Source organism: Photinus pyralis, unplaced genomic scaffold, assembly GCF_008802855.1.
Source record: "Photinus pyralis isolate 1611_PpyrPB1 unplaced genomic scaffold, Ppyr1.3 Ppyr1.4_LG5, whole genome shotgun sequence".
In the NCBI taxonomy this organism is placed as follows: Eukaryota; Metazoa; Arthropoda; class Insecta; order Coleoptera; family Lampyridae; genus Photinus; species Photinus pyralis.
Genome location: NW_022170596.1, coordinates 16217798 through 16230881, shown reverse-complemented (window position 1 = coordinate 16230881; position 13084 = coordinate 16217798). Strand labels below are relative to the sequence as shown.

The following is a 13084-nucleotide window of genomic DNA, read 5'->3' as shown; positions in this document are numbered from 1 at the left end:
GGAAAAGGTGTTCATTTTGAACAACTTTGAACTTTGTCTGGTCTGACTATATGCGATTGTGAATACGCAAAATTCTAAGGGCCCATAGCCTTTGACCATTTTCCGTTTTACTACTTCTTCTTGCACTTCATTACTGTATGGACTTGCAAAACAACATCCTCGTGATTAGCAGAACGGTAGAATCTAGGGCATCCTGGTTTTGCTCTATTTCTAGTACATATACAAGTGGAAGTTGTTTTTTTGTATTTGAAAATCATTTTCCTTACGGTATTAAACAAAACGCATTTCCCCACTAGTCCCACCCAAGGATGTGTATGCCTTGGTATAGACTCAAAATTAATAGTCGAAACATCTACACAGGTCTCCATAAAATATGCAAATATTTTCAGATCCGAGATAAGATCTCAGTTGGATGTGTGAATAGGTAAGAACTCATCATTCTCTCAGCTGGTCTACAAGTGTCGTCTAAAAACCATTACGCCGGCTAATGACCATAGTCATCAGTTGACTTACAAGTACGGGCGCAATTTGTGGGCGGTTTATTTAAAACATATAATAGGTACAAACGATAAGGTACCACATCCAAAGTGAAAGTTAATCAAGGTTTAGATAACGCTATTTAATTTTGATTAAAATGATTTAAGGTTTAGTTCTTCTCGCGAATTGGCCCAATCAGTTTGAAATTACTTCACTAGTAGCGCGAACCATTTCGCGACCGCTGATAAAAAGTACCATTTTGGTATATAAGTGCAGTTAAGTGTTACCGACACTTTTAAAGGTGGTAGATACTTGCACGCGGTAGTATTGTTCATTTCGATTGTTTTCAATATGGTAACTAAAAGTGAACGTTACAGTGTTACTGATGGCACAAGTATTGCAACAAATACCAGGTAAATATTTATTAGTTAATTCTCATGTTTTTGAAAATATGTTTGTGTTTGGTGGTGTCTCAACCATATTATTATTACTACAACACGCAATGCGAATAATTTGTTTATATTTTTTGCGGCAAAATTACTCACCATGATAATCAACAGTATATCAGGAATTCGGGATTTAATGGCTTACAAATCAAAGTCAATTACCTAGAAATAAAATTACGTATATAAAGATCATTTAGAATAGCCAACAGATTAATTTTAATTTGACAACAATCTTTGGAGGCGTGCAACATCTTTAGGTGGTAGCAATCGGAATCAAGATAACGACAAACTCATATGCCATGTGCACACCACTTAAATTTTGAGTTTGGACAAAAAAGTGGCAAAAAAGGATCCTTTTCAATATGCGCAAATTAAATAATTGCAAATAAATTGTCCACAATTGTTCCTCTGATTTTTTCCGCTGTATGTAAATAATATACATAAAAAAGACAATTATGAATTACTGCATCACCTACCACCAGTTTTGCAACCTTGATCTTCATTACAGTGCATAACGACACATTCTATGAATACAATTATTATTGCTCAGAACCGTGAGATTGTATTCATTAACCTGCCCAAAAATTCGATTAGAGAAGCGCTTAAAACCAGTATTTAAAATGTGAAGATTACGTTCTAATCTAAGTTTTAATCGTGTGAAAACAGAAGGTTATCGCGAGACGAATTGCAAGTTTAATAAATTTTGTTAAGTGGAGGATTAGATTCTAAGCAATTTCATGCTATGTTTCGAAACATGTTGTGAGTTGTAAAACGCATTCAATTACTAGATTCGCCGTTTTAATTATTTCCCAACCAAAACAATATTTTCTGGTTGTGACTCTAAGGACAGATACGATGTCATCCAATATAGGGCCAAAATTAAATCCTTAAAGTGGCGTTGCTGGGACACACAAATTGACACTATTTCTCAAAGGGTCCAGACGTCAAACTCTATTCCACTATACCTTATCGATTACCAAAAGTCTTCTGCATTCCTGGCCCCCCACACTTGTAACTATACCGAAATGGAACCATGGTTTCGCTGACTTTCGGTAACTATATTATCTATCTATAGGCGGATATAAAATATCGCATTCCTTCTGTCCATTGTATGTAAATTTTCCTGGAAGAGTCGATGCGATGTGATCAGCTCATCAACAATTTATATTCTTGGGATTTTATATTATGGCATTTAGGTATACATTGTTTAATGTTTTGTTTGCTCTATGTCACGCAGTTCAAAAAATGCTTTAAATAGGAAAAAAGACTACGTCCGAGAAAATGGGCCAACCACAGAAATGGCAGAAACCGGGTAAAACGCTTACTTTGATTGAAGGACAAAGTGCTAAAATAATGCGACATTTATCACACGATTATACTCATTTCCTGTAAAACGAAAGAGCTTGTTTACTAATTATGAAAAATGTGGTTTTCGACCACTTGATTAACGGAAACCGTTAATTTTCCATTTTTGAGATCTGAGCTGAATTCCCCATTTTGGATATCATCATTTTCGCGCTCTGGGCTTTAATTAGAGCAATTTGACGAGCGGTATCAACGTGAGGTAATAAAATTTTAATGAGAAAGCAAGCTTCACTCGTTACGCTAATGGTAGATACCCATTAGCGTAACGAGTGAAGCCGGTCTTTTTTAGTGTTACCTACTCGACGAATTATTGGAATAAGATTTCGCTTATAAATAGACTATAAAGTGTGGTTTCACGTGCCAATGGTAACAAAGATTGATTGGCTATTATGGAGCTTATGTAAGGGACAAACTAACGATACTACAAATCACGTTCAAATACATCTACTCACATTATAGCTTGGTAATTAAAGTTATACAACATAGCCGTAATGGGTTTTTCAATTAATCGCTCCTAAGAATTGCATTGTCTCTCTGTGTAAATATTTAAAATTAAGATAGGTTCAATGGAATTAGGAATTCCTACTACGAAGCCGTAGATATAGGCCACCATGCAACTTGATTTTAGCACATTTTTTTAATTTAAAAAAAGTGTTATTGTTTGCGTTTTGTCCGTCCGCCCGTCCGGACCCGCTTCTGCCGTTTTAAACTACTTCTAGGGGAATGGTCCTGGAATTTTGTGCAATAGGTAGCCCATACCTTGAAGGTGTGTGTATTGCCAGAAAACATTGGCAATTATCAGAAAATAGTGACAATTATAAAAATACAATTACAACATTGTTCTGCAACAAATAGCAAAGACTCTACAGCATTCAGGAGGGGAATTTTTTAGAAAAGCTCTTTCTATAGACGTGTTAACATGAGAAGATCTTCGGAACCCTGAACGAAAAAATGCTTTTCATGGCCTTTTGAACAAGTAAATGTGCTATTGAATTGCTTTCGTAAATGAAACGTAGAAAACTCCAACGTCCAACGTTCCACTAAAAATATAACCAATTAAGCGCCTAGGAAACTCAAATGGAAACGTGAGACAGAGAATATATAGCATAGAATCTTGAAAGAACCTTATGTCCTTGTGTAATAAATTTCACTTTATATTACATTCACACATATGAGTTTGGGAAACTGTCATGATAATCAAATGAAAAGAAAAAGAAATGAATATCGTTGTTACGCCGTTGTTATAACTTTGTACAAGTGTTACAATCAAAATATTGCGTCATCCTATACATATAACATCTACTGAACTAAAAACATGCAATGAAAATAAACTGCCACAAATTGAATTCGCGCAAATACACTACTGAGTTTGCGCAGTAAGACAACGCGAAGGCGCCAAATTGTAATGATAGTCAGGGCCGGTCTCTTAAACATTTTGAAGTAGCTACATATTGAGGACATTCAGATAACGAAGTGAATTTTGGGTATTCTTTTATATGAACATTACGGAATAATTTGATGATATTATTCCTTCAAACAAAACAAGCATTAATTGCGTTAATAATTAGATCGGATACAGTCGCCTTTGGAAGTTCAAATAAAGTACATTTTCCCGTGTAAACAAAGATTCCAAAGGTGACTCGACAGCAACCCATTTTTGATCACATAGTAGTAGATAAAAAAACGATAAGCGGGTTTACTTTCCAATACACAATAGTTGCTGTGCGCTAACTTATCGACAAGTGAAACAATTGATGATAGAAGTGTCAGTTTTCAAGTAACGTTACTTAGCAACCTTTAAAGCTCGGCGTGCTTTAATCGCCTTTTTTGGCACATTCAGGTGTTTTTTAAGGTCCACTCAAACCGACGCGACGTGGGAATTAAGGAACCGAAACGGGAGCGGGACGGACGCGAAATATGCATGCGAACCGCCGCATTGGTATGCATACTATGCCGCTGTACAATTGTATCCCGCATCCTTCCCACTCTAGCATTCCCGCATCGGTTTTAGTGGACCTTTAAACAGCAATTCTAATGCAGGTAATATAAAAAAATATAAATTTTCCTCAAAATAATCCTAGCCGTACAGGTCGAAAAATGCAATTATAGGGCGTTTAAGCTACTTTACACAATCTAGTTGAAAGAGATGACCTGTCAGGGAAGGTGGTTTTAAAACTACATTTTTTTGTTTTTAGCACTTTACAGGAAGACTACGTCATTTTGCAAACAAAGTCAGGTTACCTTTTTTGCAGAGCATAAAATTCTTTCTAGATTAGGTAACCACTACACCAAAACCCTACATATTTTATTCAAAAAAGTGTTCAGCTAAATCATAACTCTTACAAAATTTTTTGACCAAAAAAATATTCAAAAAGGTACGATCCCCCCTCCACTCCCTCATTCATAGGTAAGCACACCTTTTACTTATAAAGGGTGTAGGTTCCTATTTCCTAATTGGATGTGCCTGTATAGAATGTATGCAAAGCAAACGTTTTTACAATTTTTGATTATATTTCTATGATTCAATCTTAAACATTTACGATAAAATAGCACATAATTATTCAGCAGCTGGCAATTTAATTTTAAACCCGTATAAATCACACCCAATCATAATTAAAAACTCCATCAAATATTTCAAATTGTTTATATGCTTTTTATGACCGCTAAAATTTGGCACTTAATTATGGGAAGTAATTTTTGACTTTTTATGTAACTGGCGTGTATCATACGGTATGATTAAATTCAATAACGAGTAGTAATTTTGCATTATATGAAAATTGGAATTTGCTGATTAGTGATGACTCGTTGTGGTCGCCAATTGAATTTGACAGTTGTTCAATTACTGTAGAAAAAAAACCAATGCGTCCAGTTGCGCGTCCTATACTATGTTTGCAATGGCTTACCGTATACAATTAAGTAAATTTGAAAATTTGTATCTGGAGTTTAATTATTTAAGCAAAATTAATTTGGATGATGACGCGACTAAGTTTTGGTCCATTAATTTTGTACAATGCAAAACTAATTATTTTCAAAAAATATATATAAATACTAATGAACATGCCTAGTCGTGCATACACGGCGCATTAATAACTAAATTAAGGATATACAGCTTATACAATGATACATGATTCATTTTCAAGGGGACGTTATTCTAATATGACGGTTGCAGGAAAGCGAATTATAATCAACATCCTACATTATTTGCCAAATCTGAGTTTAAACAAGAATTTTGACATTTGATTGACTGCCTACTGCAATATAAAGCCAATCAAATGTCTTAATACCGGATTAAATAATAATCCTGGATTTTTTTTTGTGCAACTGGCCGTTGAAACAAAAATTAGTTAAATTAATAAGAACTTTTGCAATTAAGACCGCCACTATGGGGGTTAAAACTGAAACTTGACAGTACCCTTCGCCGTACTTAATTCCTGCAGGAGATAAAAATGAGTTTTTCCGATTTGAACATTCCAATTATCTTCGCTAGGAAAAAGCAGATTAATTTCTTGCTAACATTTCTCTTGAAAATAATTAATGAAACATGTTTGGTGCTAGTTTATGATACACTTAAGTGCCAACTATCCCATTAGGCTCTTTTTACCTAGTACTTGCAGGGCTTAATTACGTGAGAAGTAGGTATTGGCATTTAGCATTGGGACTTAACTAGTAATGACATAAAAAGGTACTTAATTTAACGTACAACTCGTGCGCAAATAATCAATTTAGATGAGTATTGGGGCTTGGTAATTAGAATCTTTGCAAATATGCTTTACTTTGTCATTTTTTGAGTGCATGCATGCATAATTGTAGCGTTCTTATAACTTATTAACACTTTTGCATCTTTTCCACCAGCAAAGGAGAAATTTTCCTCAAATCCAAATTTTACATATTATTTGTTCATGAATGTTTTTTTGGATATACTTAGGTGTTGAGAGCAATTTGAGTAGTACGAATGAGAACTACCCAGGTCAGACCGCTTTTTGGGTTAACTAGTAGAAATTACCCTGAATGTTTACAATAGCTATATATGACAAAGAAAATATACTGGCGCGCTTAATTAGATGGACAATAAATAGCAACTAAATTCGATGGGGCTATTGTTGGGACCATATTACAAAAACTTATGAATCGATTGTTGACCAAAGAGCCAAGGGTGCTTTTAAAAGTAAGTCTTTAATTATCTGTTCTTTAGAGGCATCATTTCTATGGAAATATGTCGCCCATTATTTTAATGTAATAACAGTCGGAAAAAGAAAGTTTGCCAAAAATTCAGGTTACTTAAACGGAATGGTCGTGTTCAAAAATGCTAACTATAAAATGGAATTGTACGCTACTGCGTTGTTGAAGTGCAATAGGATGAAATTCCAGTATCAAGTTGGGGTTCAGGTTGCCATGGGTCTGGCTTAAGAAAACTCAAGTTGGGCATGGGACAAATTATACTACAATTGACAGTTAAAAGTCGAGAGCCAGGCATTGGTACAGAGTAAAAGAGTACCTACTATATGAAATTCCTAGATTAAGGGCCAATCTTTCCATCTCTCGATATTTATTTGGCAAATAAGTACCTTGACAACGATTGGATCAACAGTAGTAGGTATACATGGAATTTATTCAGAGAATAAAGTTATTGAGAAGTGGAAAAAGTAGGCCTAATTCCGACTAGAATTCTTATTCATGCGTTCTTTCTGCTCCTTCGTAGTCTAATATCGCAGTCCAAGATTTTCCAGATGGATTAAAGGTACTGGATAAACATAACTAATTGTGTAAAAATTACCAACTTGCATGTCTAAATTGTGATTTATCAGTTGGAAGTTTCAAAGTACAACATTACGTAAATTTTCTATTAAATTATATGCGTTCTATAGCGATTTCCAGAAAACTGCTATGATGCTATGACGGTACCATGGCAAAGGAATGAGAATTTTGGGAAAAGAGTGATCGAATCCTTTGGTTTTAATATATTTTCCGGAAATGGTCATTAGATCTTCCTTTTCTTTATTGGAATCAATCCCTGTTACGAACGATTCGCGTAACATGCTTGCAGTGTTTCGGAAAATAAGGTAGTTTGCAGCTTGAGGTAATTACTAGCATTGAGCAAACAGTAGTTATTATTTTTATTTAAGGGCTTTTTGTGCAACTATTAATTTAATTCAAGTTTTATAGACCATAGATAACGATTGTTGTGACAACAACAAAACACTCCAATATCCACTTGAAATATTTCGGCTGATCTTCACTTAAAAAGGTTAGTTACCGTCCTTGGTGCATCGACTGAAGTTGTATCTAATCTCTGAAAGATAATAATTTAAAACATTATCGGTTCCCCAGTCGTCGCCCAAGTCATTACGTAAAACCATAAATTTGTGATTAGTCCTGTGCGTAAACTAGTCCAAGGGTATCCCATGGTTAATAATATATTTGTTCGAGGAGCAGAATAAAGCAAAGACATGAAAACCAGTTTTGGTTTTCTTTCGAGCTTTGACAATTGGCTTGGCAATGAATTAAGGCAATTTTCAGGAAAAGTCCGTCCATTACATTCTTTTCCTTGTCGTTGTTTGCATTCTTAATTCATATTATGAGCAGAGAAACTGTCAACTTGATTAATGAGCAAAGAGAGCAAACAATATAAAAACCTCAACGTTCGTCTTTTCTGTAGCTATATTGAGACTACAATAATCGACCAACTCCCGCTTACTTTTAGTCAATATATAAGCACAGATTTAAATATACTTAAATCTGTGATATAAGTAAACAACTACAAAGCTCCAGAAACTGCTAGTGTGTATTGTTTCAAGCCTTAGTAGTGATTATGGGTACGGATTATGTATACTACTGTAGAGAGGTCTACACTCGCTACCATGATATACTATAGAGGCTGATTCAAACTCGAGAACCACCATGGGGATCTCGATCGAAAACTGTAAGCGGTAAGTAGGTAGTTTAAATTTGGCAAAGTTGCGTATTTTGATGTTTAACAAAATGCCGAAAAAATATTCCGATTACTTTCGGAGATATCCGGAAAAAACGAAATTTTGCAAAATCGTTTTTACTGAAGTTATTTAAAAAGATATTTCAAAATAAATGACACATTATTATAGCGACTTTTTTCCCTCTACAAGATGCTACTTTTAAATTTTAAGTCTGACGTTTCGTCTCCAGTTAATCATCATCAACTTTGTTTTTTCTTTTGGAAGTCATTTTTACTTTTTGTGTCATTTGATAGAGCATTTTTTCTGATTTCAAAAATGTAAACATTACTACTTTTTTAATATTGTTAAGATATCTTCTTTTATGCATGTCGAACTTTGTCTTGGTTAATGTATGTTCGTAGTTTCTTGCGTTTTTACGAAATAATAGCCCCATTTATTATTAAAAAATAACGATATTTACATTTTTGAAATCGGGAAAGAAATTGCTCTACCAAATGACACAAAAAGAAAAAATAACTTCCATAAGTCTCCGAAAGTAATCGGAACTTTTTCAATTTGAAAACGGCATTTTGTTAAGCATCAAAATATGCAACTTTGCGAAATTCAAACTACCTAGCTATCTTTTACAGTTTCCGAGATCCCCATGGTGGTACTCGAATTTGAATCAGCCTGTATACCAAAGTTTGTTATCATCTTGGGATGAGAATTTTTTTAATAGATCTATTCGAACTTAACCTTCTATTTAGTTTCAATGGGCGCTCATCCCCATTTCGCCCTTGAACTTAAATTATGTGCAAGCACGCGTAACATTCCAAGCTTCTGTTTATTGTAACTAATAATATTATTACATAACACGACACGGTAATTTTTATGAGAATCACCGTTAATTATAAGGTAATCAATCTTGACATCCCGTTTGTGTTGCACGTGTCAGTGTAACAATTACTCCTTACCGTTTTTATTTTCACCTTTATAGTTAGTCTAAGTGTGCGCGTTTTCGGCCTGCGTTAGAAATGAATTTAAACAAGTATGAGGCCATTTGCTGCACATTATACGTAATTTTGGCCATTTCCGTTTTGGTTTGGTGGCACATTGAAATATTCTCATAATCCGAACTTATTTTTAATTTTTCTAATTATTCCAGTGAAAAATCGTTTCCAACATGGATGGTATGGAAGAAAAGAAGATACGTTGTGGCAATATTGGCATTTTTTGGATTCTTCAATGTATATGCCTTGAGAGTTAATCTCAGCATAGCCGTGGTAGCCATGACTCAACTACGCGAGGTGGTGATAAATGGAACTACTACGCATGTAAGTAAAAATATTACTCGAGATTCTCCTATCAAATTATCATACTATTTAAAAATCGGTATTATGTCCACTTGGGTAGTCTAGAAATGATCCTCATCATATTTTACTTAAGTATAAGTACATCGCCACTCCACCAATTACCTATTCATCAGAACACCATTGCAGGTTCGAGAATTTGACTGGGATTCCAAACAACAAGGGTTTGTGCTTAGCTCATTTTTCTACGGATACATCCTAACACAACTCATCGGTGGATGGCTGGCGACCAAGTTTGGCGGAAAGCAAATATTTGGAGTGGGCATAGCTGTGACTGCAGCCTTAACCGTCATTACACCCTACGTCGCCAAGCAAAGTTTCTATTTGCTTATAGCTGTTCGTGTAATAGAAGGAATATTTGAGGTAAGAACCCTTCTTCTCATTACTTCGATAATTTACCAAGCCATTTTTAGGGGGTCACATATCCTTGTATACATGCCGTATGGTCCGAGTGGGCGCCACCGTTGGAAAGGACGCGACTGGCAACAATAGGATTTTCGGGAAGTTACGTTGGAACCGTGGTCGCGATGCCTCTGTGCGCGTTGCTTGCCGATGAATTGGGATGGGAGTCCATATTTTACGTGTGTGGTAATGCCTCTAATTTAATTGTTGCCAATTTGTAACCCCTCCCTTCCTATAGGAACTTCGGGTTTGATTTGGTTTGTCAGTTGGTGCCTAATTATCTCTGATTCTCCGAGCAAAGATCGCCACATTAGCCAAGCCGAGCTGAAATACATTCAAAGTTCACTGGGTCAACAACAAAAAGGACGAGATATTAAGCACCCTTGGAAGAGCATTCTCACCTCAATGCCTGTCTGGGCTATTGTTGTAGGTCATTTTAGTGAAAACTGGGGCTTCTATACGTTGCTTACACAACTGCCAACGTTTATGAAAGGTATGTTCACATTTGTTGCTTTACAAAAAGAGAGTAAACACCTACTTTCAGATATTCTACAATTTGAGTTAGGAGCAACTGGAATTATGGCTGCAATTCCATATCTTACAATATCCGTCACGACTCAACTTGCTGGTCACGCGGCTGATTGGCTGCAAGAGAGGAAAATTTTTACGACGACTCAAGTTAGGAAAATCTTCAATTGTGGAGCGTATATGGCACAAACTGTGTTTATGATAACAGCAGCTTACTTGTTGTCTCCGGTGGGTACAACGGTATGTCTTTCACTTGCAGTTGGCCTGGGAGGATTTGCATGGGCTGGATTTGGGTAGGTGCCAACTATACAATGTATACAAACAAACCTTACGTACTGTATGTACTTCCAGGGTAAACCACTTGGATATTGCCCCCCAACACGCCAGCGTCCTAATGGGTTTAAGCAATACATTTGCAACAATTCCCGGAATAGTGAGTCCTATTATAACAGGATATATCGTAACTACTCCTGTAAGTTAAAACTTCTATTTATCGAAACTCGTATTTATTCTTTTTGTTGTAGACGGCGTTTGAATGGCAAACTGTGTTCTTCATCAGTAGCGGTGTCTATCTGTTCGGGTGTATATTTTATGGTATCTTTGCGAGTGGAGAACTACAACCTTGGGCCGTTGACAGAAGTTCTAGGGAATCTGTTGAAATCGAAGAGAAGAAAAGGGGCTCAGAAAATTTCGCGTATACCTATGATTAATAATTTCGTCAGAAAATTGAATTTCTGTTAATTTTTATTTAAGATGTGAACGACCTGTGATACATTAGCAATGTAGTAGAAGTCATTTTTTTTATTAAACTCAAACTTTCGCCACGAAAAAAACATCTTCCGATATTGAAATCATGAACTGCAAAACATTTATTAAAGGCATTACTTTCCAGTAAAAAGGAAAGCATATTACCAAAATCTTAGGGAGGATGGCTTGTCAATGAAGAATGATATACACACGGGTTTCTAATACGTGCACCGTTTCAATAAGTTGGTGCAATATTCAAGAAAAAAAGGCAATCTAGCATGAAATGCTCTGAGGACTATTATGTAATAATGGTAATTGCTGTTATAATATATTATATTATAATATCTACCCACTACTCACATCTAATTTTAAAATAAGTCTAATATTTTTCTGACGGGAACAGCGTAAAGGATCATTTAATTTTATATTTTGGGCCTTACGTTTGAGTAGGTACACTTACTGTAAATACGAACACAAAAATTGCATTTTATTTTTACGAATTATATCAGTGCTGTAGTAACAAGGGGCGCGGATGAGGAGGCTAAACTCTGGGCCTGACGATTTCAAGCACCACGAACAAAACAAATTGTAATTTGAGTATAATTAATCGTGCCAAATTTACAAAATATCTGTATCATGATTTAACTTTCTTATAGAATGTGGCCTGTAGAATCCATAATTTCAAACAGTTCCAAGATTGGAAGATTGGATGTGGTTCAAAAGTTACAGCCCTTTGAATTTTCTTTCGAAATTGGTTTCTAGTCTATAACTTTTGATTGAGAACTCTGACCGAAAAAGTACGAATTGTTTTGGATTCTAACCACCAAAATTTTTAAGAAAAAGTATTTTCCCGAAAAATTTTGGTAAAAAAGGAAGGTTATACACTGCCTTTTTTTGAGACTCGAAAAAAAAATGTCTCAGATCGACCCGGAAAAAAAATTTTCTTATAGAATGTGGCCTGTGTAGAATCCATAATTTCAAACAGTTCCAAGATTGGGCTACTAGTTCAAAAGTCCTTTGAATTTTCTTTCGAAATTGTTTTGTAACTGTTCAAATAACACCAGAAAAATTAAAAATCAAATCGGCAAATTTCGGTTTTCCCGGCATATGTCATCGAAATTTTCTGGTTTTCTTTAAAGCATCTTTGTTGATTTGACCATCTTCGTATCTTCTATAGTTTCAGAGATCGCACTGATGGACATCTTTATCTTGGATACAGTGTTAGTGGCATAAATAAGTGGCGCAAAGAAAAGCCAGCAAAAGCCATTGCTGTAGCTGGATTCATTGTCAATCTGTACAGTTTATGAATCCAACCTATTAACCCTCCCCCCGCTCATACTACTCCAAATAAACATTAGAAGCTATATTTATTTTCCATTATTTACTTTTTATGTTAAAAATTGATTATGGGTCGATTTGCGCTGCTTGGATTCCCCACCGATTGGATTTACCTACCATTTTAAAAGTAGAGAAAATGTATAACATTTAATTTGCAATATGTAAATCCTATCGTTCGGCCACCTCACAATAAATGTTTAAACGAGATCTAAAATATGAACGTTTGTGATAGGTAGTAAAGTTATCAGTGGTAACATGAAAGCTAGAAACAGGTTTGCTTCATATTTGACCATGACTTTAGTAAAGCACATTTTGACATTTAAAAGATCTCATTGCAGGCCAAAATTCAAAAATGTTACCACGCGATGGAGAAGTAACATTTTCTATCCTGTGAAATAAGATTCCGCATCTATTTCATGACTCGATGCGGTTGCCACAAAAAGAAAACTGAAAAGTATGGGTAGTATAGTAAAACGATTTACGTAAGCCCATTTTAAACAAG

General features: G+C 35.3%; 1 protein-coding gene and 1 long non-coding RNA gene across 4 annotated transcripts; one reads left to right on the top strand and one right to left on the bottom strand.

Moving 5' to 3' along the window:
• Nucleotides 1–494: 494 nt before the first annotated feature.
• LOC116171034 (sialin-like) lies at nucleotides 495–11334 on the top strand. Of its 3 annotated transcripts, none has more exons than XM_031487676.1 (8): nucleotides 495–890; nucleotides 9363–9531; nucleotides 9697–9930; nucleotides 9981–10155; nucleotides 10208–10462; nucleotides 10514–10790; nucleotides 10849–10969; nucleotides 11022–11334. In XM_031487676.1, the coding sequence occupies exons 1-8, from the start codon at nucleotides 829–831 to the stop codon at nucleotides 11205–11207; spliced, it is 1479 nt and encodes a 492-aa protein (XP_031343536.1). In that variant the 5' UTR covers nucleotides 495–828; the 3' UTR covers nucleotides 11208–11334. The 3 variants fall into 3 exon arrangements, with proteins under 3 accessions (XP_031343536.1, XP_031343538.1, XP_031343537.1); XM_031487678.1 differs by lacking the exon at nucleotides 495–890 and adding an exon at nucleotides 9122–9245; XM_031487677.1 differs by lacking the exon at nucleotides 495–890 and adding an exon at nucleotides 9233–9273.
• Nucleotides 888–1727, bottom strand: LOC116171037. Its single transcript, XR_004145360.1, has 3 exons — nucleotides 1400–1727; nucleotides 1023–1085; nucleotides 888–967 (listed from the first exon to the last, which is right to left on the bottom strand). It is a non-coding gene; the product is annotated as an uncharacterized LOC116171037 (long non-coding RNA).
• Nucleotides 11335–13084: the final 1750 nt, after the last annotated feature.

Coding starts and splice junctions, on each gene's coding strand:
- LOC116171034 (XM_031487676.1), top strand. CDS start 829: ATGGTAACTAAAAGTGAACGTTACAGTGTTACTGATGGCACAAGTATT. Junction 9,532..9,696: donor TAAATGGAACTACTACGCAT/GTAAGTAAAAAT, acceptor ACACCATTGCAG/GTTCGAGAATTTGACTGGGA. Junction 9,931..9,980: donor TAATAGAAGGAATATTTGAG/GTAAGAACCCTT, acceptor AGCCATTTTTAG/GGGGTCACATATCCTTGTAT.